This window comes from Solanum stenotomum, unplaced genomic scaffold (genome assembly GCF_019186545.1).
Source record: "Solanum stenotomum isolate F172 unplaced genomic scaffold, ASM1918654v1 scaffold29466, whole genome shotgun sequence".
Taxonomy (NCBI): domain Eukaryota; kingdom Viridiplantae; phylum Streptophyta; class Magnoliopsida; order Solanales; family Solanaceae; genus Solanum; species Solanum stenotomum.
Window position 1 is genome coordinate 1 of NW_026030477.1, and position 26,237 is coordinate 26,237.

The 26,237-nt window shown below is 32.5% G+C and overlaps 3 protein-coding genes across 5 annotated transcripts; all 3 read left to right on the forward strand.

Annotated features, from left to right (window-relative positions):
- Positions 1–752: 752 nt before the first annotated feature.
- On the forward strand, positions 753–22,340 carry LOC125851756 (uncharacterized). Of its 2 annotated transcripts, XM_049531504.1 has the most exons (4): positions 753–986; positions 3,990–5,097; positions 21,476–21,499; positions 21,777–22,340. In XM_049531504.1, exons 1-2 carry the CDS (start codon positions 831–833, stop codon positions 5,094–5,096), a joined length of 1,263 nt encoding a protein of 420 aa, XP_049387461.1. In that variant the 5' UTR covers positions 753–830; the 3' UTR covers position 5,097; positions 21,476–21,499; positions 21,777–22,340. The 2 variants fall into 2 exon arrangements, with proteins under 2 accessions (XP_049387461.1, XP_049387460.1); XM_049531503.1 differs by lacking the exons at positions 21,476–21,499; positions 21,777–22,340 and adding an exon at positions 5,398–5,539 and having other exon boundaries at positions 3,990–5,120.
- On the forward strand, positions 14,307–25,768 carry LOC125851755 (transcription termination factor MTEF18, mitochondrial-like). Of its 2 annotated transcripts, none has more exons than XM_049531501.1 (2): positions 14,307–16,171; positions 25,246–25,768. In XM_049531501.1, exon 1 carries the CDS (start codon positions 14,307–14,309, stop codon positions 16,008–16,010), a length of 1,704 nt encoding a protein of 567 aa, XP_049387458.1. In that variant the 3' UTR covers positions 16,011–16,171; positions 25,246–25,768. The 2 variants fall into 2 exon arrangements, with proteins under 2 accessions (XP_049387458.1, XP_049387457.1); XM_049531500.1 differs by lacking the exon at positions 25,246–25,768 and adding an exon at positions 20,266–20,359.
- On the forward strand, positions 21,047–21,475 carry LOC125851754 (uncharacterized). The gene has a single exon (XM_049531499.1). The coding sequence runs from the start codon at positions 21,047–21,049 to the stop codon at positions 21,473–21,475; it is 429 nt and encodes a 142-aa protein (XP_049387456.1).
- Positions 25,769–26,237: the final 469 nt, after the last annotated feature.

The window sequence follows — 26,237 nt, forward strand, 5'->3', positions numbered from 1 at the left end:
AAATTGACTATTCTATTTTGATTAAAATGTAATTAATTAACAAAAGAAGTTATTTGTACTTTCTTTTGAATAAATATTCTATATGTGTAATGTGTTAGTATGATACAATTGAGATCATTTTTGAATTATCGAAGTCATAATACTCTATTAAATAAATATATATTAGTTGAAGTTGAATAAATTATGATTACCAATTTACCATACCCCAAAAATACTGAAATTGAACTTTAAAAAAGTGTCAAATCATACTGAATTAAATTGATGTGCTAATGATATAATAGGTTTAAAAACCGAATACCAAAATTACCATATCGAAGTTTTCCTGCCCCTTCCTACTGGCAATTCACATCATGCGTGAAAGTATATTCAACTTATATAAAGTTGAACAAATGACATCCATGTTTTAGTGACATACTCTCTCCGTCCCATTTTATATGTCACATTTTTACTTTGTACTTGCATTAAGAAATGATGTAACTTTACCTTTCTACCTTTTAATGTTTTCTTAAGTCAACTTTATAATAAATGATAAATATATTTTTAAGATTAATTAACTACTCTATCAAGGGTATAATAGGTAAAATATGGTAATTTATGCATAAATTTTATAAAATGACGCATATTGTGGTCTAGCTATTTATAGAAAAGAATGACATATAGAATGAGACGGAAGGAGTACAATGGAAGTATATTGACTTCAATTCACATAGTTAAAAACATATATTTTCCCCTTTTTTCCATATGACAAAATAAAAGTAGGCAATGGCGCTTTAACTTTTTTCCGTTTTAACCCTTTTCAATTTCAAGCTTCGGTTCTTCTTCTGAAAACCATGCTTTCTCGAATCTCTAGGTTTCGACATACTGGCAGCTGCGGCTTACCTTCTCTGTTACCAGTAGCTGTTTCCGGGCCTCATTTATCTGAAAACTCTCTCTTTGGTTCAGTTGGATTTTCTAAAGATGATGAAGCAATTTCTACTGCTACCAAGGTAACCTCACTTTGAAATCTTTGAAAATTTCTTATTTTGGTATCAAGAAATTCATTTATATGTAAATTTTGCTGCTATTCTCAGTACAGTAATCCTGAAATCAAGATTTGACATGTGAAAGGTGTAATCTTTAGATTCTAATGTGTGCTTAAATTAGATTTTCCAAGACAAGTACTTATTTGTGATAGAAAATGTGGTTAAAGCTAGAGTGAAATGCCCTCAAATGTGCCCCCTGGGCAGTGGTCGAAGTCTGGTATTTNAATCTTTAGATTCTAAAGTGATACTTAAATTAGATTTTCTTAGACAAGTACTTATTTGTGATAGAAAATGTGGTTAAAGCTAGAGTGAAATGCCCTCAAATGTGCCCCCTGGGCAGTGGTCGAAGTCTGGTATTTAAGTCTAGAAGGGTAGAGGGATAGGCCTATGTTCCACCTAGTTTGGAACTATGTGCCTATTGACTTTTGGGAATTCTCAGTTTTCATCCTATGATACCAAAATAATCAAACTCAGTAACTTTTTTGCTGCTATTCTCAGTACAGTAACCCTGAAATCAAGATTTGACTTGTGAAAGGTGTTATTTTAGATTCTAATGTGATGCCTAAATTAGATTTTCTTTGACAAGTATTAAGTGGTTATAGAAAATGTGGTTAAAGCTAGAGTGCAATGAATGTGCCCCCTGTGCTTTGGCAGTGAGTGGTCAAAGTCTGGTATTTTAGTCGAGTTGGGTAGAGGGATGGACCAATTTTCCACGGAGTTTGGAACTATGCGCCTATTGACCTTTGGTAATTCTCAGTTTTTAAGGAAAAAAATACTGAAATGTTTTCATCCTATGATACCAAAGAATCAAACTCAGTATACTTTTTGAGCCAAAAGAGTGCTGAAAATATTGAGTGTAAAGGAGGTGAACAAGAAAAGAAGCTATATGGTTGACAATCAGATTTATACAGGATTTACCTTGCCTTTCTGTACTATATGTATGAAGAATCCAAGTAAGAGTGATAAAATGTTGTGTTTGTGACTTCCTTAACATAGCGTTAGAATTTGCCTTTTCATTTGTTATGATGTTAGAACACAACCTTCCTGGTTCACCGCTTGGTCATTATCAAATTAAAATGTGAGCAACTGTTCTAAAGCTGGAGTCTTTGTTGTGGAACCTAGGACCCTTACTGCTTTGTCTCAATTGTTGTAATATATTGGAATACTCAGCTTTTCTTGGCTACTTCTACGCATAGACGTTTAAGTGGTGTATAATTTGTTTAAATGCTTTCACAACTTGGCCTTTGCTATACTTCTTTTTTAAGAAAAAGTGGCATGGTAATTTTAAAAAAATCAGAATGCCAAGGAGGTACGTAAAGAGTACAAAAAGTATGACTTGTGTAAATCTACATAATAAAGTAGTCTAACAAGTCCATAAACTCTGTCCAGTTAGTTACAAAAATCATTTGTACCAACATAATAAATTCTGATGCATATATATTTGACAAAAAATATAAGCTTTTTTTCCCAAAAATATATCTTCTATTCCTTAGAAGCCACACTTTCCAAAAGATGCATAGAGGAATGAATTTACATACTTTATCTTCAGCTTCTTGTTGACATTTTTTGCCTGCCAGACTTCAAGTAAATCATTCAAAGCAAACTATGTTGGGTTAGTTATACTACTTTCCTCTAGATTAGAAAAAGTCCTCTAATTGAATATATTAGTAGAAACCATACCAACAATAAGTTGATGAGTAACACTGTTGAAAGTATTGAGAATATTTAAACTTTACTTTTTCGATAACCAAGAAACCCTCAGGGGCTAGTTGTGCACCGTTTGAACTACGTGGATAGTGAACCTGCCAGTGCCTTCCATTGTCCCCCTTTTTTGTTTTCTCTTTTCTTCTTGTTTTGTGTGTTCTATTGCTTTTGTTATTATCAAGAACTATTTTAACATTTACTGTTCATGTCTAAGAATTTATAGTTCCTGAATTACTTTTTTTGTATAAGAAGAATAGCACTAGAAATTCTTAGACAGACTACAAATGTAAAAGAAAAATATATAAGAGAATCGAAAGTCAAATTATCCGAAATTGACTTTGAGTTCTCTGTTGTGGAATAATACTTCATATACTCATTGTAATTTCACAACTTTAAATGATTTGTTTTTAGTAATATTTGCCTGTTATTTAAGTATTCCTTGTAACACGTTGACTTAAAATGCTTCTTATTTCAGTAAACAGAAGAGTTTAAAAGTAAAAGAAAGGGAGGTTAATTTTTTGTAAGTAATACGATACTTTGTTGTTTAACACTGTAATTCATGTGGGGGTCCCTTGTAATTCAGTGGTTTGGGATTGAGACTTTAATGTTGGAGGTCTCAAGTTCGAAACCCCTTGCCAGCGAAAGCAAGGGGTTTTGCCTTCTGGGTTGAGCTCGTCGCACCAGGCTTGCCTAGTGCGGGTTACCTCTCCTATGTGGTTTGCGAGCTATTGCATAAGAGCGGGGTTTTACCCTGTGCGCACCCAAAGGGTAGCGGCTGCGGGTTTTCCTTGTCATAAAAAAAAAAATTTTGCACAAGTTAATTTCTGTGAGTAAGCCATCGATGTTCTTGAACTGCCATGTATGCCTTATGCTTCATCACTTTGTAATGCAATTTTTACATTTTTAACAAATGTGTATTGCATGTCTTCATTTTAAATGTTTCATCAATTTTGTGTTCAGAATTTTTTTCCAATGGTTTCAGTTTCCCTTTGAATAAACTATATATATTATTATTTTTTGATTGGTATAAATTCTGTATCATTTATTGCTCATGAAACATTTCTTGTTGTGAAGTTTGATCTCCCGTAAATATGGTTCAAGGAGATACATGTTGGTTCTCTCCAAGTAAAAAGTGATGTTCGAATACATTATCCCTTGTTTCATGGTCTAAAACAGCTTGTTTATATTATATTATTGTCATTGTCATTTATCAATGTTTGTGTAATGTTGTCTAATGAAACTGTGCTTCTTAAATGTTTTAAGTTTTGGTACATTGGCATTTGGCAGCTTTTTTTCATTAGTGGATCATGGTCTCAGTTTTGCTATTCAACAAATGCGACCGTTCACTCTCAGAACCCTCTCTTGTCGAACTACCTCATCAAATCACTGGGATTCTCCAGATATGAAGCAAATGCTGCAGCTACCAAGTTGAACAGCGTGAAAGCACCTAAGAATCCTGATTTGGTAATCAAATTCTTCCAAGAGATGGGTTTAGAACGGACAGAGATCAAGAAATTAGTTTCTATTACACCGAGACTGCTTTTTTCTGATGTAAACAGAACCCTTAAACCCAAGTTTCAGTGTCTGCGAGAAGTGAGGGTATCTGGATCTGACCTAGTTGATCTCTTCCTAGCAGATGGAAAAGCTTTGTATAATGCAGTAGGTTCTCATTTGAGGTCTAATTTGGATTTTCTTAGGAAACTAGTTAGTAGCGAGGAAACTTTGGTTAAACTTATAAAGAGGTCACCTTATTTACTTGCTGTCAATGGTCCAAAAAGATTTGAACCCAAAATATTGTTGTTGCAAAAATTTGGTTTTTCAAATGCCCAAATCGAGAAACTTATACTTCAGAAACCACGTATACTTCTGCAAAAATTCGAGTGGCTAGAGGAGATATTGCACAAAGCTGAAAAGGATTTACAGATTTCTCCCACATCTGGAATGTTCATGTACGGAGTTCTTGCAGTTATCGCACTAGGTAAGTTAACAGTGGAAAACAAAATGGGAGTTTTCAGGAGTTGTGGATGGTGTGATCAGGATATAATGACTGTGTTCAGAAAGCAACCCCTCTGTTTGGCTATGTCAGAAGCTAGAGTTCTGCGAGCATTGGACGTTTTCACTAGGGTACTCGGATGCAAACCAGAATACTTGATTAGTAATCCTGCGCTTCTAATGCTTAGCCTGGACAAGAGAGTGATTCCTAGAAATCAAGTACTGAAAGTTTTAGAGGAGAAGAAGCTGAATCAGAAAGTATCTTTTTCTCGAGCTATGTATATATCTGAACCTATGTTTCGTTCAGAATTTGTGCTTCCTTACAAGGATGAGATACCTAATCTATATGAGTCATATGTGACATGTGTGAGCCGTTAGAGTCATGATGATCAGTCAAATGAGGTGCGATTTTTATTTTTATGGTTCATACTCATGATCTTTCAGTCAAATGAATTTTGTTTCTTCAGGTGTTTCCTGTTTTCTATTGAAGTCACAACTATTAGTTCCCCTGCAGTGTGGTAAATTTCATTTTCTCTGTCCATCCTGCTTTTATGTGTTAGATCCTTTTGAGTTTCGGACTAAGCATTAATTGAACAATCTTGCTCTCGCTATATATGACTCATTGAATCTTCTAGTTATTGTTTGCTCTGCGTTTTTTCTGAACTTTTCTTCTGGGCAGAGTGCTTGTTTATGGACTCTACCTAGACTGCAGATTCAACAACTAACTAGTTGCAGCATGTAAAGAGGTTTATTGTAGCAACTGAGTCTGCATTACTCTTAGTTGAAGATGGAGTTGCACAATTCTTTTGCCTTCCAATACTTAGCAACAGCTAGGTAATAGAGGGACACAGATACTTTAGGTTCCTTTTTGGCTTCACACCTCGTGTCTGGTACCTACGTTGGTTCTAACTAAATTTGAATTTGCATCGGGAATGCTAGAATAATACTGCACTCGGGGTCGTTTGATAGGAAGTATTAGGAGAAATAGTCCATGTATTATGTAAGGTATTATATAGTACTATGTTTGGTAAGAATTTGGGCCTATGTATAACTCATCCATGGATTAGTTATACACCCTGCGTGGTATTAGATGATATATTACTAATACCTTCTATTTGGAGGTATTAGTAATACATAGGATTTAATACAATGGGATAAGTCTATGTAAAGACAAAAATATCCTTCAAATCATTTTAATCATTTTGTTTATTTTCTTGATTTTATGTTTTATATTTGTATTAGTAAATTAATTTAAATAAATTAGCATATAAATTATTAGAGAGAGTTGTTTGTTACTAAATAAATTCAATACAATTTTTGAAATGTGAATTTAACATTTACTAATTATAGCAAATATATCACCACATGATGTTTCTTAATTGAATGTATAATATATGTGTGTGGGTTTTCTAATTATTTGTATTTTGAATAATTTATAAAATTGCATACATATTAAAACTATAACTTGCAATTTTTATGTGTAAATGTAGATGGTTTACTCAATTTTACTAAGTATTGTTTACCATCTTATCGGTTTTAAAAGTAGATGATTTATCCTTTTTAAATTGAAAAATGTCATTTTGTGAGTGCTAAATTTATTAAAATGACAATTATTTATCCTCAAATAATTCAAGTGAAAAAATAGTAATCATGACAACAAAATTGTTCTTCACCTAGCTAGTTAAAAGGTCATAAAAAAAATAACATTGTCCAATAATTATCTACCTTGATCCAATTATATAATAATACAAGGGTATAATTGGAAAGAAGCTTTTTATAGAGTTTTAATTCAAACACAAGATAAAGTAAAAAATAATGAATCAAACACTTGATAAAAATAAATCATGCATTACTAATTCCTGCACCACATCTAATATCTTTAATTCTTGAAAATTGTGAAAGTTGTAGACATTTTTATAACCTTCTAAGGTGAAAGAGAGTCATGTAATTTATTATTTTTCTAGAAAGAGTAAATATTTTTTTTTAACAATATGCACAATCTAACACATCTCATGATTATGAATAGTCGACTATACAAATTATCGAAGTGTGAACTCATAAATAGGTAAACTTTAACAAGTGAACTTTTATAACTATGACTTCTTTTTACCAAAATAAATATTCATGCTTATTGTTTAGTTTAGAAAATTTAGAGATAATTCATCACTTTAATTTTAATCTATTTTTATCATTTTTCAAAATATGAATTCTTATTATAATAAAAAAATATATAATAAAATTATTACTATTTGTTTATAGAAAGAATTATTGAAAACACTTCTAAATTTGACGCAAATTATTAATTTCATCCTCGAACTATTGATTGGATATCTTTATTTGACTAACTGAAATTAAATACACCTCAATCTTGAAATATGAGTGGTAACACCGCCTAAATTCTCTCCAAACTTAGGAGTGTTTTCAATACTTCTACTTTTTATTAAGAGTCTCATCTCTTATCAGAGTTTGAAATTTCTTGCTATGTCAGGTGACATATTAGAATATATTTAAATTTAGTTAGTCAAATAAAAAAATATTTTTTAAGAGAGTCAATAATTTAAGGATGAAATTAATAATTTATGTTAAATTGAGAAAATGTTAGGCACAAATAAAAATAGATGGTGAAATCAAATAGACAGTGTACTGCAGTACTTGTTTGAAGTTTGTTTGGCCCATTCAATTTCTCCAGTCTCAATTGTTAACTATGCTTACTCGAATCACTCGTTGTGGGATTCATGCAAAATTATCGGTGTAATCAACATTCTCCTGGGATACCCACTAACATATATGTTAATAAAGAAAACACAACTTATCTTTAATTTTCGTGTTTTTGTTTAACTTGTTAACCCTTTATTTTTTTTAGAGAAAAATAATTTAATCCTTCAGAAGAAACAATCATCTGAGTCTTCAAAATAGTTCTAGACACCCACTAGAGTCTTTATTCGAAAACTCCAAATATAATAATTCTTCTTAATTGATAGCATAATCTGGGACAACTTCAAATTCTTTTATACTTTTTTTCTTTCATTAATCAATTTTTATTTCAATTAGATTTTTTTAGCAAGGTATTTAACCAGGCAATTATATAAAATGTATTAGGGTGATTCTATGCTTTTCCACCGAGAAAAAGATAAATTACTCCTCTTTTCAGTTCCATTAGGGCATCTCCAACTCTACATTTTATTTTACTCTCCAAATAATTTAGAGTTCTCTATTTTTTCAGACAATCAATTTCAATTCAATTTTTTATTTTATTATCTAAAAAATAATTTTTTTCTCTCTCCTCAATATTATATTATTATTTTTATTTCTATTTCATTTTCTTATTTCATAATATAAACATGTTCTTTCTTTTTTCAAAATAATCACCCTATATAATTTTCATGTTATGTAAAATTATTATTTTTTAAAATTCTTTATTTAGTAAAAAATTATATTTATTCTAAATTTTAAAGAACAACTACGAAAATTTGAAAAAAAAAAATCAACAAGCACAACCGCAATCACAAACACAACAATTCTCTAGATCATACACTATCTTTCTTCTGAATATTGTTAAATCTGAAAACGACCTACCGGATTACTAAATTATTGTTGTGATTTTAAAAATATTATATTATGTGTTGTATTGTTATCTTGTGTTTAAATTATTATGTCATGTACTGTATTTTTAAATTAAATTTTTCATTTTATCATTTAAATTTTTGTGGTGAAAATCAATAATAATATCAAGTTATCTCTTAAAGTGACAAAAATTGAAAAAAAAATATATTTAAAATATTGTTAATTCGGGATGAAAATAGTATATACCAAATAATATGTTTTTTAAAATGTTATATTATATTTTTTAAAAAATATGAATTATTAGAAATTTAATTAATAACCTTATATGAAAAATAATATGTTAGTTACAAATAGTAGAAATAATATTAAAAAAGTATTTCCCTAGATAGCCACTCATGTTTGGGAAATTACCTAGTAATATCACTTGTGTTTTTTTTAGGACTATAATATCACCAACTTTACCTATTTTCCTCAAAATATACTTGACACAAAAAAAACATGGAAAAATTACAGAAATTCCACCTTTTAGTTTACGTATTACCATTATCTTTTATAAGTTTTACAAATTTCCAAAATCCCTCATTTTCGTGCATTAGATTAATGTATCAGCGCTTATATTATTGTATCTCGCGCATCAGATTAATGTGTCAACGCTTATATTATTGTATCTTGCGCATCAGATTAATGTATCAAAGTTATATAAGTGCTGATACATGCGCGAGATACAATAATATAAGCGTTGATACATTAATCTGATGCGCGAGATACAATAATATAAGCGCTGATACACTAATCTGATGCGCGAAAATGAGGGATTTCTGTAATTATAAATTTTTAAGGGATAAATTGTAATTTTGTCTTTAAAGTATGTGATTTTTGTAATTTGCCCAAAAAACATTATCTCTCTCCTAATGGGATACCATGTCACATTTTTTAAATTTATTAATAATATTATTTTAATTCTTTAAGTGTTTGTGCCCCTGCTTTTCGATAGTATTTATACCGTGTTTAGACATTTTTTTGTTTATTTGATTGTACTTCTCTGATTAGAAAGATTTTTCAAAGGCCGACAACCCAAATAAAAGTTGAAAACATGATATTTGTCGATAGAGAGCCTAGTGTGCTCTATGTACACTACTTTCATTCATTATTGTTACATTTAGTAAGAAAACAAGTTATATCATATTATGCAAAAATATGTTTTTACCCTATCGGATTATAAACCCTAATTAACTCAAAAGGAGAAAAAGAGGGACCAGACGAATTATTTGAAGATTAAAATAAATAACATCAGTAGCTGTAGGCTGTCCGTGTGACTTATTGACTAGGACGTATATAGTATATGGTCTGCATATATTGAAATGAGACATTTCATTGCTCTAATTATTATACTCAGAAAATAATAAAATATTAAAGATACAAACTAGTATTCTCTTATATATATTATATATATATATAAAAGAGACTTCACGGTGAAGCAGTCACGTCTCTATCGACGTGCCTGCTTAGCGTGTTTTGGAAAAAATTTGAAAAAATTATTTCATTTGTTCTATTTTAACTTAATTAGTGTATAATTTTTTTGAAATTATGAAATCCGTTTTAGCTATATCTTTTAGTTTTAAATTCATATTCTTTAGTTATAGCTTTATTATTTTGGATGTCGGTAATATCTTGTAGCTACTTTGAGTATAGATTCAACGATCGATGACGAAGAATATTTTAATTATGGACATCTTAATGAACTTCTTCACATTAAATTTGCACAAACAAAAAGTAGCTAACAACTTAAAATATCTAAAATCATATTAAAATTTAATTAACTTTCTAAATTCTATCGATATCACATAAATTAAAATAATAGATATTGGGCTCATGCTAGCATAGACACATGTGTCTAATTTTAAGCATACATGTAAGTTTTAAATTTTACTTCTTTAAAGTAGAGAGTTCTTAATCAATATTTTATATCTTATTTAATAATTTTAAAATCATAAATATAACTAAATTCTGTGTAACCGAAGGTTAGCTCCGCTCTCGATTTCTTGTGAGAATCGACATGGTTTTATCTTTACGATTAATAAGGAGATTTTTTGTGCGAAGAGAATCACGCACATAATAAATATCACACGTATACTAATTAATTACTTTTACTTGTTTTTATAACATAGTATTTTTCAAGTGAATAGTAAAAAAAAATACTTGATTAAATATTATTTCCACGAATTTCGTATTTTAATTATCTATTATTTCCTTTATATATCTAAATTGTTATTTTCTTTGTATTAAAATAAACCTCGATTTATAATGGTGGTTAAATGTTTGAAATAAATAGACATGCAACAGGGGCACAAACACTTCAATTCCTAATGTAGGAGTTCCACAACTAAACTACTTAGTATTAGGAGCCTACAGACATTTAAAGAATTAAAAAATATATTATTAATAAATTTTAAAAAATGTGACATGGCTCTCATTAGGAAAGAGATAATGTTTTTTATTGTGTCAAGTATATTTTGAGGAAAATAGGTAAAGTTGGGTGATATTATAGTCCTAAAACAAACATAAGTGATATTACTAGGTAATTTCCCAAACATGGGTGACTATCTAAGGGAAATTACTCAATATTAAAATAATGATAAAGTGAAATAGAGAGGTGAATTTGGAGAACTACTATTCACCTCTCTATAAATAAAAAGAATAGAGAGCTTTTTAGAGAGTGGTTGGAGTCTCGATTCTCTATTTCTCTCCAATTATAGAGAATGAAGAGTAAAATAGAGGTGGGTTGGAGATGGTCTTACTACCCAAAAAGTAGGGAGATAGGGTAAAAGTTAGACTCGAGACTTAGAAAAACAAGAAGTGATGTGTGACATGAAGAATAAGTTAAAAGTAACTCAGTTGGGATAACATCAAATAATATTTTCATAACGTGTGTTAAGGGTAAACTTGACCATAAAAAGCCCAAAGTCAAGACAATCATGATTAGTGTCATATCGGCAAATTCCGTCTAACTTCGAAAAAACAAGATCAAACACCAGACTATGACCAAATATGACAAGCTTGAGATAAATTGGTGGTCTAACTGTTACGGAGAAATTCGAGATCTCCACCAATCGTTACATAACTGAAGTAAATGTGAGTTAGTGGACTTATGAGGACGAGAACAACAAAAATTGCTCCCCAAAGTTAAGCTATAAAATAGTATTCTATCTACTCATTGTAAACCATCTGATCGTATTCTAATTCGAGACTCATTCACTCATTAGCAATACATTGTTGTCTTCAACTCATAAGCTCTATTATTTGTTGATTTGTTAATTACCAATAAATTCAAATTTGCTCGGTGACACTACAACTTCTAGCACTGGAATTCATGCTCATTCTATTTACGTAACTAGTATTTCATGTCAATTCCATATTTGTAAATTTTTTCCATTGTTCATATGTATTGATTATTATGCAATTTATAATATACAAACCACATATTTAGATAATTCAATCCATATATTTTTAAATCTCATTTATAAATTCAGTTTTATCGTTATAAAGGTAAACACTAGTAAACTCTAGAGTCTAATGATTGATATATTGTTGTTTATATGTATTTTTACATTTGAGATTTCATGTTTTCAATATCTTGGGCATTGTACTTTTCTTCAATGATTGATGTATTTTTCATGTGCCATTTCAAAAAAATGAAAACCAGAGTGAAAAGGGAAAAAAATAAAAGGAATCGCAATCAAACCAAATTTGAACCCCATCACATTATTACTTGCAACTTTTAGGGATAAGTGTCTGAAAAATACCTCAACTTTGGTCGAATTTGTTGTTGCAATACTAAACTTTCATGAGGACCTATTACCTCTCTAAACTATTTAATACCGTATGTTTAACCCCTTGAACTATTTAATAGTGTATTTTAAAGGTATATATGTGCCCACGTGGACACATTACTATTTATAATTTTGCATTATTTTTTATGTCCACGTGGGCAAATATATATGTTTAAAATACGGTATCAAATAGTCTAGGGAGGTAATAGGTCCTCATGAAAATTTAATATCGCAACAACAAATCCGACCAAAATTGAAATATTTTTCAGACCCTTATTCCTAACTTTTATAAGTGAAAGCCGGGCTCAAAATTTCTCCTCAATTGTCTTTGAAAACTTTAATGGTAGCATGTGGAGAGAGAAGGCAAATGCAATAACAATCATTTATATTTCCCTATTTAAAGAGGGGAAAATGTTGACCATAGTAGTTTTCAAACTTACTGATAAGACTTCAAAGTATTATTTTCACAAAAAGCATAAACAACACATAATAAAATAATTTTATTCATGAAATAATTTGAATTGATACCAGTTTGAATACGACAAAATAATATATATTCATGAAATATATTATCAAAGTATACAATAATTTGTTAACTATAAAGACGTATATTTTTTTTTGTAATTTTAAATTGCAATTGTTATTCAAAATCAGTTAATCGAATCTCCATCAAATAACTTCAAATTTTATAGATAATTTCCTTGTATTAACTATTCCAATAAGTCTAGTCAGCACTTCAATCCTTTCACATACAAAAATAAAAATAAAATTCGAAATTTAAATTCACTTCTTCCAAAGTTATTCCACTACGAAGAATTATCTTTTTAATTTAATTTTCAACATTTAAATTTCACAAAATCAGTGCTCTAACCACGAATTGGGTCCCAAATATATATTAACAAAATCGAAACTGTCAAGTAATTATTAAGAGGTGGTTGCCTGGTTGATCCCAAATAAAATAAAATTTAATATTTTTGTTATTTTCTATCAAATGTGTGTAAATGACGTGTCACTCAACTTTTATTTTTATACATCAATCAATTTGACAATACTAAAATGACTAAAATCAATTAAAAAAAATAATGCTTGCATTAACATTGTGTATTACTAGTACCTTGTTTGGTATATTTTTCCAAACTATGTATAACTAATGCTTGCATTTAGTTATAGACTCTATTGTGTATTAAAATGTGTATTGCTAATACCATGAATTTCTATGTATTAGCAGTGCAATGATTTTCATACATTAACTCAATTAAAGACCCAATTGCCACTCAATACCATTTTTATATCTTTTTCATCATAATAGTGAAGGGTATTTTTGTAATTTATTTTTTTAATGCAATGCATTCTATTTTTAATGCATAAAACCAAACAATGCATACAAATAATCTATGTATAATTAATGCAAGCATAACTAATACATGCATTACTAATACACTCTATTTAACATTTTTTTATATATTCTACCAAACGACCCCTAAAATCAATAAGTACCCCCTTGTTCCTAATTACTTGTCTACTTTTGAATTGACAAATCGATTAAGAAAACAATGATTGACATATCGAGTTTATCATTTTACTTCTATTAATTATGAAGTGAATGAATTTATAACTTAAGATTTTCAAGAAATTCACTATTTTTCAAAATAATTAATTGAGGGTATAATAGGTAAAAAAATTTGTCATTTCTTGATTTGTCAAAATGAACAAGTAATTAGAGACAACTAAAAAAAAGAAAAGTAAATAAGTAATTAGGGACAAAGAGAGTATTTAGGTAAGAAACCAAACCTAATAATTTTTTTAAATAGGTAAAAAGGTAAATGGATAAATGTATAGTTAAAACACCATTTTAGATATTCTAATTTTTTTTTATTTTCCACCCGATGTCGACTACCAATAGAATTTTCTCCATACCCCGCCTCGAACCCAAAATATCTAGTTAAGAATAAACCTTTTATCATTATCCCTTTGATCGAAAAAAAAAACCTTTATGATTATTGATAGAGCTACTATTCTCGCAATATTCGACTTGAAATTGAGGGCTGCTTACCATTTGAGCAACTCCTTCTCGTCCCCCGACTCCCTAATTAAAAGCAGCACAACAGCTAAACCCTTTTGTGCGAACTTTGGCTACTCAAACCAGTAATTTCTTGAAATCATAGAGAGATTTCTCCTTCTCTATCCATTGATGATGGAGCATTTGCAGAAGCTGCCAGCTCCATTAATTCTCAAATGGGGTTATGTTTTTAATAATTCTAAACCCATTTTTGGGTCCTTCCAAAAGGTTAGGTTTTATGCAACTGCTAAAAAACCTAAATTGAAACAAGTAGAAGAAGAAGAAGAATGTCATATACCTCGTGCAGTGAAGAAAGAAGCACAAGCTGTTTTGCTAGACTACTTGCATTCCACTAGAAGTTTGCAGTTTATGGATGCTGAACATATGAGTAAAAACTCACCTTTTTTTCTTTCCAACTTATTACAAAGAATTGATAATGAAAATGATATTAGACGTTCTTTAACTCGATTCTTGCGATATCATCCAATCAATGAATTTGAACCATTCTTTGAGAGCATTGGTCTGAAACCTTGTCAGTACTTGCCATTTCTTCCTAGAGATCTCATGTTTTTGAATGATGATCATAGGTTGCTTGATAACTATCACAACTTGTGTAATTATGGTATTTCAAGAAATAAGATAGGAAGGATTTTTGCTGAAGCTCCAGAAGTTTTTAGATATGATTCTGGAGTTTTGGACTTGAAGCTTGCTTCTTTTCACGGGGTTGGGATAGATCAGTCTATTGTTGTTAAGCTTGTTAGTGCAAGTCCTCATCTTTTGATTGGGAATATACACAAGGAATTTTTTCAAGTTGTTGAGGAATTAAAGAAAACAGGAGTTGAATATAGTTGGATTGAGGAGCAATTGAATGGAAATTATATTGATTGGAGCCACTTATTCGAGCTCATATGCTTCTTGAACGGGTTGGGCTTGACTGATCAACAATTAGGAAAATTAATTTGTCAAGTTCCTGGTCTTCTGTTTGATTGTTCCGGTCGTACTACATTTTCGCTAATTGGATTCTGGTTGAAATTTGGTATTCAGATACCCAAATTACTTGACGTATTTCTACACTTGCCACAAATTCCAATAACCACATTTGTTTTCAATATGAGGCAATGCTACCAGTTCTTGATTGAAATTGAGATGCCTGTCTTAGAGATTGGAAATATTATTCATTCATACCCTACATTGCTAGGCTCGTGTGTTTTGAAGAAAGCTACAAGCTTGTTAACTACCCTGAATACAGGGAAGAAGCGGCTTTGTAGTGTGATCAAGGAGAATCCAGAATTTTTGAGGAATTTGGTTCGTGGAGCCAAAGTTGAACGGTTACCAGTAGCTGAGGAGGAGCTAAGATCCAAAATGATGAAAACTAAGTTCCTTTTGGATTTGGGTTTTGCTAAGAACTCGAGTGGAATGGAGAAAGCTCTCAAATTATTTCGAGGGAAAGGGGTGGAGCTCCAAGAGAGGTTTGATTGTTTGGTAAATGCTGGTTTGGATCGAAAGCATGTTGCTTCAGTGCTGAAAATATATCCGCAAATACTCAATCAAAGGAAAGAGGTACTTGAGGCAAAGATTGATTTTCTATTGAATAATTTGGGTCTTCCACTGTCTACTTTAGTTTCGTTTCCATCCTACCTAAACTACACAATTCCAAGAACCACAATTAGGCTTTCAATGTATAATTGGCTCAAAGATCAAGGAAAAGTGGACCCAACATTGTCTTTGAGCACTATCATAGCTTCCTCAGAGAAATTATTCATGAGGACTTATGTAAATCCTCATCCTAAAGGCCTTGAAGTCTGGCAAGATCTGAAAAGAGAGATATATCCTGATTAAGTGAGATATCCTGGGTCGTTCCATCTGGTAGCGTTGACAAAAGGAAGTCTAAAGCTTGAAGTCTCTTTAAAGCACAATCTCCTGCTTAAGTTAAGATGAGTACCAGTTCTAAATGTGTTAACTTTGAGTGAAACGAAAAGGAGCAGGCTGCAGGCATCCAGGTAATGGCCTTTCTAGTTGTGTCATACTTGGATGTCTCTGTTACTAACCCATTCAATGATTAAGGATTATAATGTCCATGTTTGCTCTTGATGTCCACTATTCTTGATTCACCTGTCTTTTCCGGTGGCAATATGTCTAACTGTTTTACTTGCTATTGTTGTACTGTTAAAATTTAAAATTCTTTGTCTTTGTTAGGAATTGTCTTCTTTATGAACTGTTCTACTCCTTAGCATTCACCTCTCACTAGCTTATATTATTGGTAAAGTGAACAAAGGACCATCTTACTCGTATTAGGGGCAACTACAGATTGTAGGAAAATAATGTTTATCTTGTGCCAAGTAAAAGACTAAATTCTAGTATGTGAGCTGATTTGGTGCTTAGCATTCAGTACCATTCATGGTATATACCCCCTATTTGAGATGAATAGTGCATGTTCAATGTCCTCTATTTTGCATCTTTGGAGTTTAACTTTTCAGAAACCATTAAATAATCATAGTATGTTAAATAATGTAATTTACCACTTTTATGAATGTAAATTTGCAGGTCTTTCTTTCTTTCTGTTCTTTAAGTCAACCCCACAATTGATGAACCTTTAATTATGAAGTAGAATTGACCAGAATCAGAGAGAATCATTATCATTTTGAATACAATCTAACACTGAACTGGAAAAACATGTCTGCCAAAAATATACAATTCATTAAATATTTAAGTAGATAGTATATAGCGAAAGATTAGAACAAACAGCAAAATAGTCAAAGTGAAAAAGAAAAGTTAAGGAAACCATAAAAGAAATTTACACAGTATTTATCAAAAACAAAAAGGAGATTTTGTGGATAACATACTAGAATTCAGATCAAGGTGACTGGAGTGTGTTGTGGACATGAATGTTCCTCTTCTTCTCCCTGTTCTCCCTCTCTTGTTTTGCCTCTTATTCCTTCATTGAGTTGCTATGGTGAAGCTATGCCACCAATATGCTCTTTACTCTCACTCTTTTTCTTCTTTGTTTAATTCTTTTTTTCATTTCATTCTCTTTCCATTATTTTACATTTTATTTTATAATTTTTGGGGGGAATAGTAATACTTTAATCTTTAACTTTAACTAATACTAATAATTTATTTAATTTTTGTCAAGGTGGAATGTTTTTTCCATGTGAAGTGTGATGCGACAATTTTCTTAAAGAAATTCATTTATATGTAAATTTTGCTGCTATTCTCAGTACAGTAGCCCTGAAATCAAGATTTGACATGTGAAAGGTGTAATCTTTAGATTCTAATGTGATGCCTAAATTATATTTTCTTTGACAAGTATTTAGTGGTGATAGAAAATGTGGTTAACGCTAGAGTGAAATGAATGTGCCCCTGTGCTTTGGCAGTGGTCAAAGTCTGGTATTTTAGTCGAGTTGGGTAGAGGGATGGGCCTATTTTCGGAGTTTGGAACTATGTGTCTATTTTTTTATTTTTTTGACAAAGGTAGCAGTTTTGTGTATAAATCTTCAGTTAGTGCTGGGATCCCAAATTTACATCATGGAGCTACATACAGTTGAGTATACTCAACAAATCTAAACTAGATCCTACTTCATCTTACAAAGAACCTAGAATATCTGTAATAGCTATAGGATCATCTACATACTCAGAACTGCACCAATAGCAAGAAGTGATAATGCAGTTCATTTTAATCTATGCGAAGGACTACTAATGCTCTCATAACATCTCAAATTTCTCTCCTTCCATATGGTCCACCAAATCACTGGGACAATTCTCCATCTATTTTTGTCTGTACTACCACTACCTTCATTATTCCAGCTTTCTATAGCCTGACTTGCCCTTTCATTCAGGCATGGTCCAACTTATGCCCCTGAAGCTAGTAAACAAGTTCCAAAGTTCTCTAACCACCCTGTAGTGAAGAAATTTGAGATGTTATTAGGAACTATGTGTCTATTGACGTTAGGGAATTCTCAGTTTTTAAGGAAAAGAAGTCTTGAAATGTTTTCATCCTATGATACCAAGAGAATCAAACTCACCATAAATTTGAGTCAAAAGAGTGCTGAAAATATTGAGTGTAAAGGAGGTGAACACGAAAAGAAGTCATATGGTTGACAGAATCAGATTTATACAGGATGTACCCTGCCTTTCTGTACTATATGTATGAATAATTCAAGAAAAGAGTGATTAAATGTTTTGTTTGTGACTTCCTTCACATAGTCTGGTTCACCTCATTGTTACTTCTCTGTAGAATTAGCCTTTTCATTCAGTGTGGTTCACCTCATTGTTGCTTCTCTGTAGAATTTGCCTTTTCATTCATTATGATGTTAGAACATAACCTTCCTAGTTCACCGCTTGGTCATTATCAAATTAACATGTGAGCAACTGTTCTAAAGCTGGAGTCTTTGTTGTGGAACCTAGGACCCTTTATTGCTTTGTCTAAACTGTTGTAATATTTTGGAATATTCAGCTTCATTTGGCTACTTCTACATTTAGACGTTTAAGTGGTGTATAATTTGTTTAAACGCTATCACAACTTGGCCTTTGCTATTACATTTTTTAGAAAAAATGTTATGGTAATTTTATAAATATCAGAGTGCCAAGGAGGTACGTAAAGAGTACAAAAAGTGGGACTTGTGTAAATCTACATAATAAAGGAGCCTAACAAGTCCATAAACTCTGTCCAGTTAGTCGAAAATCATTTTGTACCAACAAAATAAATTCTGATGCATATATATTTGACAAAAAATATAAGCTTTTTTTCCCTAAAATATATCTTCTATTCCTTTCAAGCCACTTTCCAAATGATCCATAGAATGAATTTCATACTTTATCTTCAGCTTCTTGTTGACAATTTGTGTCTGCCAGACTTAAAGTAAACCATTCAAAGCAAACTATGTTGGGTTAGTTATACTACTTTCCTCTGGATTAGAAAAAGTCCTATAATTAAATATATTAGTAGAAACCTTACCAAAAATAAGTTGATGAGTAACACTGTTGAAAGCATGAGAATTTTAAACTTTATTTTTTCCATAACCGAGAAACTCTCAGGGGCTAGTTGTCCACCGTTTGAACTCCATGGATAGTGAGCCTGCCAGTGCCTTCTATTGTCCCCTTTTTTTGTTTTCTCTTTTCTTCTTGTTTTGTGTCTTCTATTGCTTTTGTTATTACCAAGAACTATTTTAACATTTACTGTTCATGTCTTAGAATATATAGTTCCAATATTACTTTTTTATAAAAGAAGAATAGCACTAGAAATTCTTAGACAGACTACAAATGTAAAAGAAAAATATATAAGAGAATAGAAAGTCAAATTATCCGAAATTGACTTTGAGTTCTCTGTTGTGGAATAATATTTAATACACTCATTGTAATTTCACAACTTTAAATGATTTGTTTTTAGTAATATTTGCCTGTTCTTTAAATACTCCTTGTAACACGTTGACTTAAATGCTTCTTATTTCAGTAAACAGAAGAGTTTAAAAGTAAAAGAAAGGGAGTTTAAATTTTTGTAAGTAATACGATACTTTGTTGTTTAACACTGTAATTCATGTGGGGGTTCTTGTAATTCTTTAAAGGGAAGTCCCTTGAATATTGTCGCTCTAGAGAGGAGTTCAGTGTAATTGACTCTCAAAAGCTTGCACAAGTTAATTTCTATGAGTAAGCCATCAATGTTCTTGAACTGTCATGTATGCCTTATGCTTTATCACTTTGTAATGCATTTTTTACATTTTTAACAATGTGTATTGCACGTCTTCATTTTAAATGTTTCATCAATTTTGTGTTCAGAATTTTTTTCCAATGGTTTCAGTTTCCCTTTGAATAAACTATATATATTATTATTTTTTGATTGGTATAAATTCTGTATCATTTATTGCTCATGAAACCTTTCTTGTTGTGAAGTTTGATCTCACGTAAATATGGTTCAAGGAGATACATGCTGGTTCTCTCCAAGTAAAAAGTGATGTTCGAATACATTATCCCTTGTTTCATGGTCTAAAACAGCATGTTTATATTATTGTCATTGTCATTTATCAATGTTTGTGCAATGTTGTCTAATGAAACTGTGCTTCTTAAATGTTTTAAGTTTTGGTACATTGGCATTTGGCAGTTTTTTTCATTAGTGGATCATGGTCTCAGTTTTGCTATTCAACAAGTGCGACCGTTCATTCTCAGAACCCTCTCTTGTCGTACTACTTCACNAATGTTTTAAGTTTTGGTACTTTGGCATTTGGCAGCTTTTTTTCATTAGTGGATCATGGTCTCAGTTTTGCTATTCAACAAGTGCGACCGTTCACTCTCAGAACCCTCTCTTGTCGTACTACTTCATCAAATCACTGGGATTCTCCAGATATGAAGCAAATGCTGTAGCTGCCAAGTTGAACAGCGTGAAAGCACCTAAGAATCCTGATTTGGTAATCAAATTCTTCCAAGAGATGGGTTTAGAATGGACAGAGATCGAGAAATTAGTTTCTATTACACCGAGACTGTTTTTTTCTGATGTAAACAGAACCCTTAAACCCAAGTTTCAGTGTCTGCGAGAAGTGAGGGTATCTGGATCTGACCTAGTTGATCTCTTCCTAGCAGACGGAAAAGCTTTGTATAATGCAGTAGGTTCTCATTTGAGGTCTAATTTGGATTTTCTAAGGAAACTAGTTAGTAGCGAGGAAACTTTGGTTAAACTTATAAAGAGGTCACCTTATTTACTTGCTGTCAATGGTCCAAAAAGATTTGAACCCAAAATATTGTTGTTGCAAAAAATTTGTTTTTCAAATGCCCAAATCGAGAAACTTATACTTCAGAAACCACGTATACTTCTGCAAAAATTCGAGTGGCTAGAGGAGATATTGGACAATGCTGAAAAGGATTTACAGATTTCTCCCACATCTGGAATGTTCATGTACGGAGTTCTTGCAGTTATCGCACTAGGTAAGTTAACAGTGGAAAACAAAGTGGGAGTTTTCAGGAGTTGTGGATGGTGTGATCAGGATATATTGACTGTGTTCAGAAAGCAACCCCTTTGTTTGGCTATGTCAGAAGCTAGAGTTCTGCGAGCATTGGACGTTTTCACGAGGGTACTCGGATGCAAACCAGAATACTTGATTAGGAATCCTGCGCTTCTAATGCTTAGCCTGGACAAGAGAGTGATTCCTAGAAATCAAGTACTGAAAGTTTTAGAGGAGAAGAAGCTGAATCAGAAAGTATCTTTTTCTCGAGCTATGTATATATCTGAACCTATGTTTCGTTCAGAATTTGTACTTCCTTACAAGGATGAGATACCTAATCTATATGAGTCATATGTGACATGTGTGAGCCGTTAGAGTCATGATGATCAGTCAAATGAGGTGCGATTTTCATCTTTATGGTTCATACTCATGATCTTTCAGTCAAATGAAATTTGTTTCTTCAGGTCTTTCCAGTTTTCTATTGAAGTCACAACTATTAGTTCCCCCGCGGTGTGGTAAATTTCATTTTCTCTGTCCATCCTACTTTTATGTGTTTGATCCTTTTGAGTTTCGGGCTAAGCATGAATTGAACAATCTTGTTCTCACTATATATGACTCATTGAATCTTCTGGTTATTGTTTGCTCTCTGTTTTTTCTGAACTTTTCTTCTGGGCAGAGTGCTTGTTTATGGACTCTACCTAGACTGCAGATTCAACAACTAACTAGTTGCAGCATGTAAAGAGGTTTATTGTAGCAACTGAGTCTGCATTACTCTTAGTTGAAGATGGAGTTGCACAATTCTTTTGCCTTCCAAGACTTAGCAACAGCTAGGTAATAGAGGGAGACAGATTCTTTGAGTTCCTTTTTGGCTTCACACCTCGTGTCCGGTACCTACGTTGGTTCTGACTAAATCTGGATTTGCATCGGGAATGCTAGAATAATACAATGAGATGGCATTAGGATTTGTTTTGGATAAATTCTCATGTATAACCTATTGGTTGAAGTTTGACAGAGCACCACATCTAATATCTTTAATACTTGAAACCCTCAAAAAACCCAAAATTAATCCGCTTGAAACCCTCAAAAAACCCAGAATTTGTAGTCGATTTCTTTCAAAAAAATGATTTTGATAATACCCAAATCAAGAACATTGTCTCCAAATCCCCCAAAGTACTATTCTCTAATGTAGACAAAACGCTTAAACCAAAACTCGAGATTTTACAAGAAATTGGGCTTTCTGGGACTGACTTATATAAGTTTATAATGGAGAATGATTTGTTTTTCAGCAAAGGTTTGGATACTTTTATTAGACCTTCCCTTGATTATCTTAGAAATTTATTGGGTAGTGATGAAAATGTTGTTAAGATTATAAAAAAGAGTTCTTGGTTACTTAGATGTCAAGTTACCAAGACAATAGCACCTAATGTGTTGTTGTTACATGATATTGGGCTTTCAGATGAGAAAATTAGGAAGTTTATATTGCAGAACCCAAAGCGTATAACGCAGAATCTTGGATGTCTTAAGGATGTTATTCATAGAGTGGAGAAAGACCTTGGAATCCCTCGTGAATCACGTACATTCTTCAATGGAATTGCTGCCATTGTTACGTTCCGTCAGTCAACTTTGGCAAAGAAGATTGATGTTTATAAAAGTTTTGGTTGGTCTGATGAACATATAAAAACCATGACCAGAAATTATCCTTCTTGTTTGAGTTCCTCGGAGGTGAAAATATGTAAACAGTTAACTTTTCTCATGAATGAAGTTGGCTGCACATCAGAGTATTTAGCATCTCATTCCCGCCTGCTAACGCATAGTTTAGAGAAGAGAGTGATTCCAAGATATAGGGTCCTGAAATTTTAAATGAAAAACATCTCAAAAAAGGCGTGGGGTTATTCACAGCTGTTAGCATGACGCCATCAAAGTTTATGGAAGCAATTTTGCTGCCTTACTAGGATAAAATACCCATTGCATATGAAGCATACATGAAAAGTGTCGGATGAAATAGATATTCTGAGTTTCCACCTGTTGAGGTAAACTATTTCTTTATGGCTGCTATCTAGTATTCTTATTCCCTTTTTGTTATTGCTGTAATTTTATTTTCTTGGTTCCTTTTTAAAATTAGGGACTATGTCACTGTTTGATTTGATGCTGTATTGCCATTATCTGATAGTGCAATTCGAAACGAAAAAGTATTCTTTGTTGAAGCCATTGGTAAGTAAGGTAGGCCATTTATGAGTTTGATGTGTTGCTTTTGAAAATGCCTGATAGTATGAATCAAGTTGGGAAATTCCACCCAGGAAGTGAAGATCCTTGTGTTGCTTTTGAAAATGCCTGATAGTATGAATGTCATTTTACTTTTTGCAGTTGAGATATCGTATTGTTGCTTTTCGAATTATGTGAAGCATAAAAAGGACAGTTTGGTTCACTAAGCTCCTACTATGTGTGGGGTCGGGGGAAGGGCCAAACTATAGGGGTCCATTATCCGCAACCTTATCTGACATTTCTGCAAGAGGTTGTTTCATATCCCGAACCCATAACCTTCAAACAAGATTTTTCTTTTTATCTTTTCTTTTTTTTTTTAGTTTTAATTTTGGTTTTTTTTTTTTTTGGTTTCCCACTCGGTGTCCGCTACCCACATTGGATACCGGACACCTGGTGAGAAACCAAAAATTTTTTTGGTTGGGATTGCTGATTGTTGATTCTGTATAGATAATTGTTTTAAAAGCTAAGCTTGTTTTAAACCATTCTTTCTGGCATGGTCAGATAAAACTAAAGATGCTAAGGAATCCCATAAGATTCATTTGTGATGAAAGATGCTACAACAACAACAACAAATTCAGTGTAATCCTACAATTGGGGTCTAGAGAGGGTAGCATATACGCAAACCTTAGCCCTATCCTTTGTGAGGTAGAGAGGTTGTATCGCTAGACTCAAAAGAGAAGTTCCATAAGTAGGGTATCAAGAAAATATGACAACAAAATAGCGAGATAACAAAGCAAAAGAATCAACAAATAGTAATATACATTGAAGAACATGATACTATGCTACTACTAAATAGCCCCCTAGCATTCCCACATGAAGTGCGATAACACTTGGGTACTTACTTGCCTTTTGCTCTAATCCTCAACCTCCAAACCTTCCTATCTAGAGTCATGTACTCAATAAGCTAAAGTTGTGTCATGTTCTATCTAATCATCTCCCCCGGTACTTTTTTGGCCTATCTCTACCTCTCCTAACCCCTGTTATATCCAATCTCTCACACCTCCTTACTGGCACATCCGTGCCCCTCCTCTTTGCATGCCCGTACGATCTCAATTTAGCTTCCTCATCTTGTCCTCCGCCATTCCGACTTTGACTTATATGACTTCATTTCTAATCATATCTCTCTTAGTATGTTCACACATCCATTTGAGCATTCTCATATCCGCTACCTTCATCTACTGTACGTTTGCGTTCTTGGCTGACAAATACTCTTCTCCATGCAAAAATGTTGGTCTAACCACCACTTTGTAGAACTTACCTTTAAGCCTTGACGGCATTTTCTTATCATCCGCTCCAATATGTGCGATATCATTGTCAATCTCCCCGTCTCCTTGGATTGTTGACCCAAGCTACTTGAACTTCCTCTCTTGGGTAGGACTTGTGCATTGATCTTCACTTCCACCTCCACCTTATGCGCTATGTTACTGAACTTGCACTTCAAGTAATCTGTTTTAGTCCTACTTAACCTGAAGCCTTTAGACTCTAGGACTTGTCTCCAAACTTCCAGCCTATTGTTAACTTTCACAACTCATCAGATGAAACATGCTACATGAAAGAAGTATTGTGAGAAATGGATGTCAGTTGTGCTATGCATAGTTGTGATTTAAAATCAGTGCGTAAAATAATGCAGGTTCTTCTATTACGTAGCAAATGCAAATGACTTTGGGATGCAGAAGCCCTATGCTTCTTTTTGTTTTCTACTAAGCAGCATGTAGTTTGAAAATAAAACATGTGTTTCTTGGTTTTGTTATCCTATTTCATTATCTCAGGACAAAGTATTAACTATTAACACTCTTCTGATCCTAAAATGTGTTTCCCGTTTCTTATCCATTTAGTTTAGGAGGCATCAACTAAGTTCATTAAGTCATGTTAATCTCTTATAGGGATCCAGCTAGGGCATTCACACCAAGGCTCATATTGAAAGCCACGGGAGGTTCCAAATGAAGACCAAGATCCTTTGGAGAAATGAAGGTCCCGAGATGGACTGAAATTGGAACTCGCTGGACCAAATTTAATACTGATTGTGACTGCTCAAGTATGTTGATTGCCCAGACATGCACAGTTTGGCCAGATATTTTATGTTCCTGAATTGAAGGCACAACTCATGTATCCTCATGCGCTTGCTTATGGTTTTGGCATAGGAACGATTTGAGCTTATAGCTTCGGGATAAATGCAACCTTGTTCTTGTTCAACACCTATGGTTGCGGCTGAAGTAGAGCCAAACTCCTTGTGTTAATCATTCTAACCTGTTGTAGTTTGAGTAATCTAGTAGGTTTCTTCTTATTTCACTTTGAATGGATTCCTTGAAAATATACTTTTCTCATTATTATCTCCTTTTGTATGGAGAAAATAAATTGTTTACCATATTGGAGACCTTGTATAAGTTTCTTGTTTATCCAGCCCTATTCACTCCCCCACAAGATGCTGCTCTCAACAAATCAGTTTTACTATCACTTGGACTGCAGGTAGATCAATTCTGTAACAAGAAAATAGCATCCAGAAAGATAAAATTGGCCAATGCTACACTGGTATTTTACTCATCGAGATGCACACAAGCTGGCTCGTAAATTGTTTCAAATTTGCAGCTAACCTTACATTGAGACTTAACATCCAACACCTTCTAGGAACAAGAAAACAGATCTAGCAGGACTAGTTCCCTTTTACCTTTTTTGCTACTCCCCTAACTTTCTCAAGTAGTAATAGTTGTAGGCAGCTTATAGCCTTATACTCCCTCCCTTCTAATTTACTTTGACACAATTGAAATTTTTAGAGTCGCTGAAGTTTTTCTCTAATCGGAATTTCTTTGTCTTTTGAGTTGTTGATTCTTGTAATTTATAATAGTTTTTATGTAGTTTCCAAGTATAAAAAAATTAT

What these genes read in the sequence shown, in the direction of transcription:
- LOC125851755 (XM_049531501.1), top strand. Translation starts at nt 14,307, where the DNA reads ATGGAGCATTTGCAGAAGCTGCCAGCTCCATTAATTCTCAAATGGGGT.
- LOC125851756 (XM_049531504.1), top strand. Translation starts at nt 831, where the DNA reads ATGCTTTCTCGAATCTCTAGGTTTCGACATACTGGCAGCTGCGGCTTA. An exon ending in CAATTTCTACTGCTACCAAG is followed by an intron (nt 987 to 3,989) that starts GTAACCTCACTT and finishes AAATGTTTTAAG; the next exon opens with TTTTGGTACATTGGCATTTG.
- LOC125851754 (XM_049531499.1), top strand. Translation starts at nt 21,047, where the DNA reads ATGTTCATGTACGGAGTTCTTGCAGTTATCGCACTAGGTAAGTTAACA.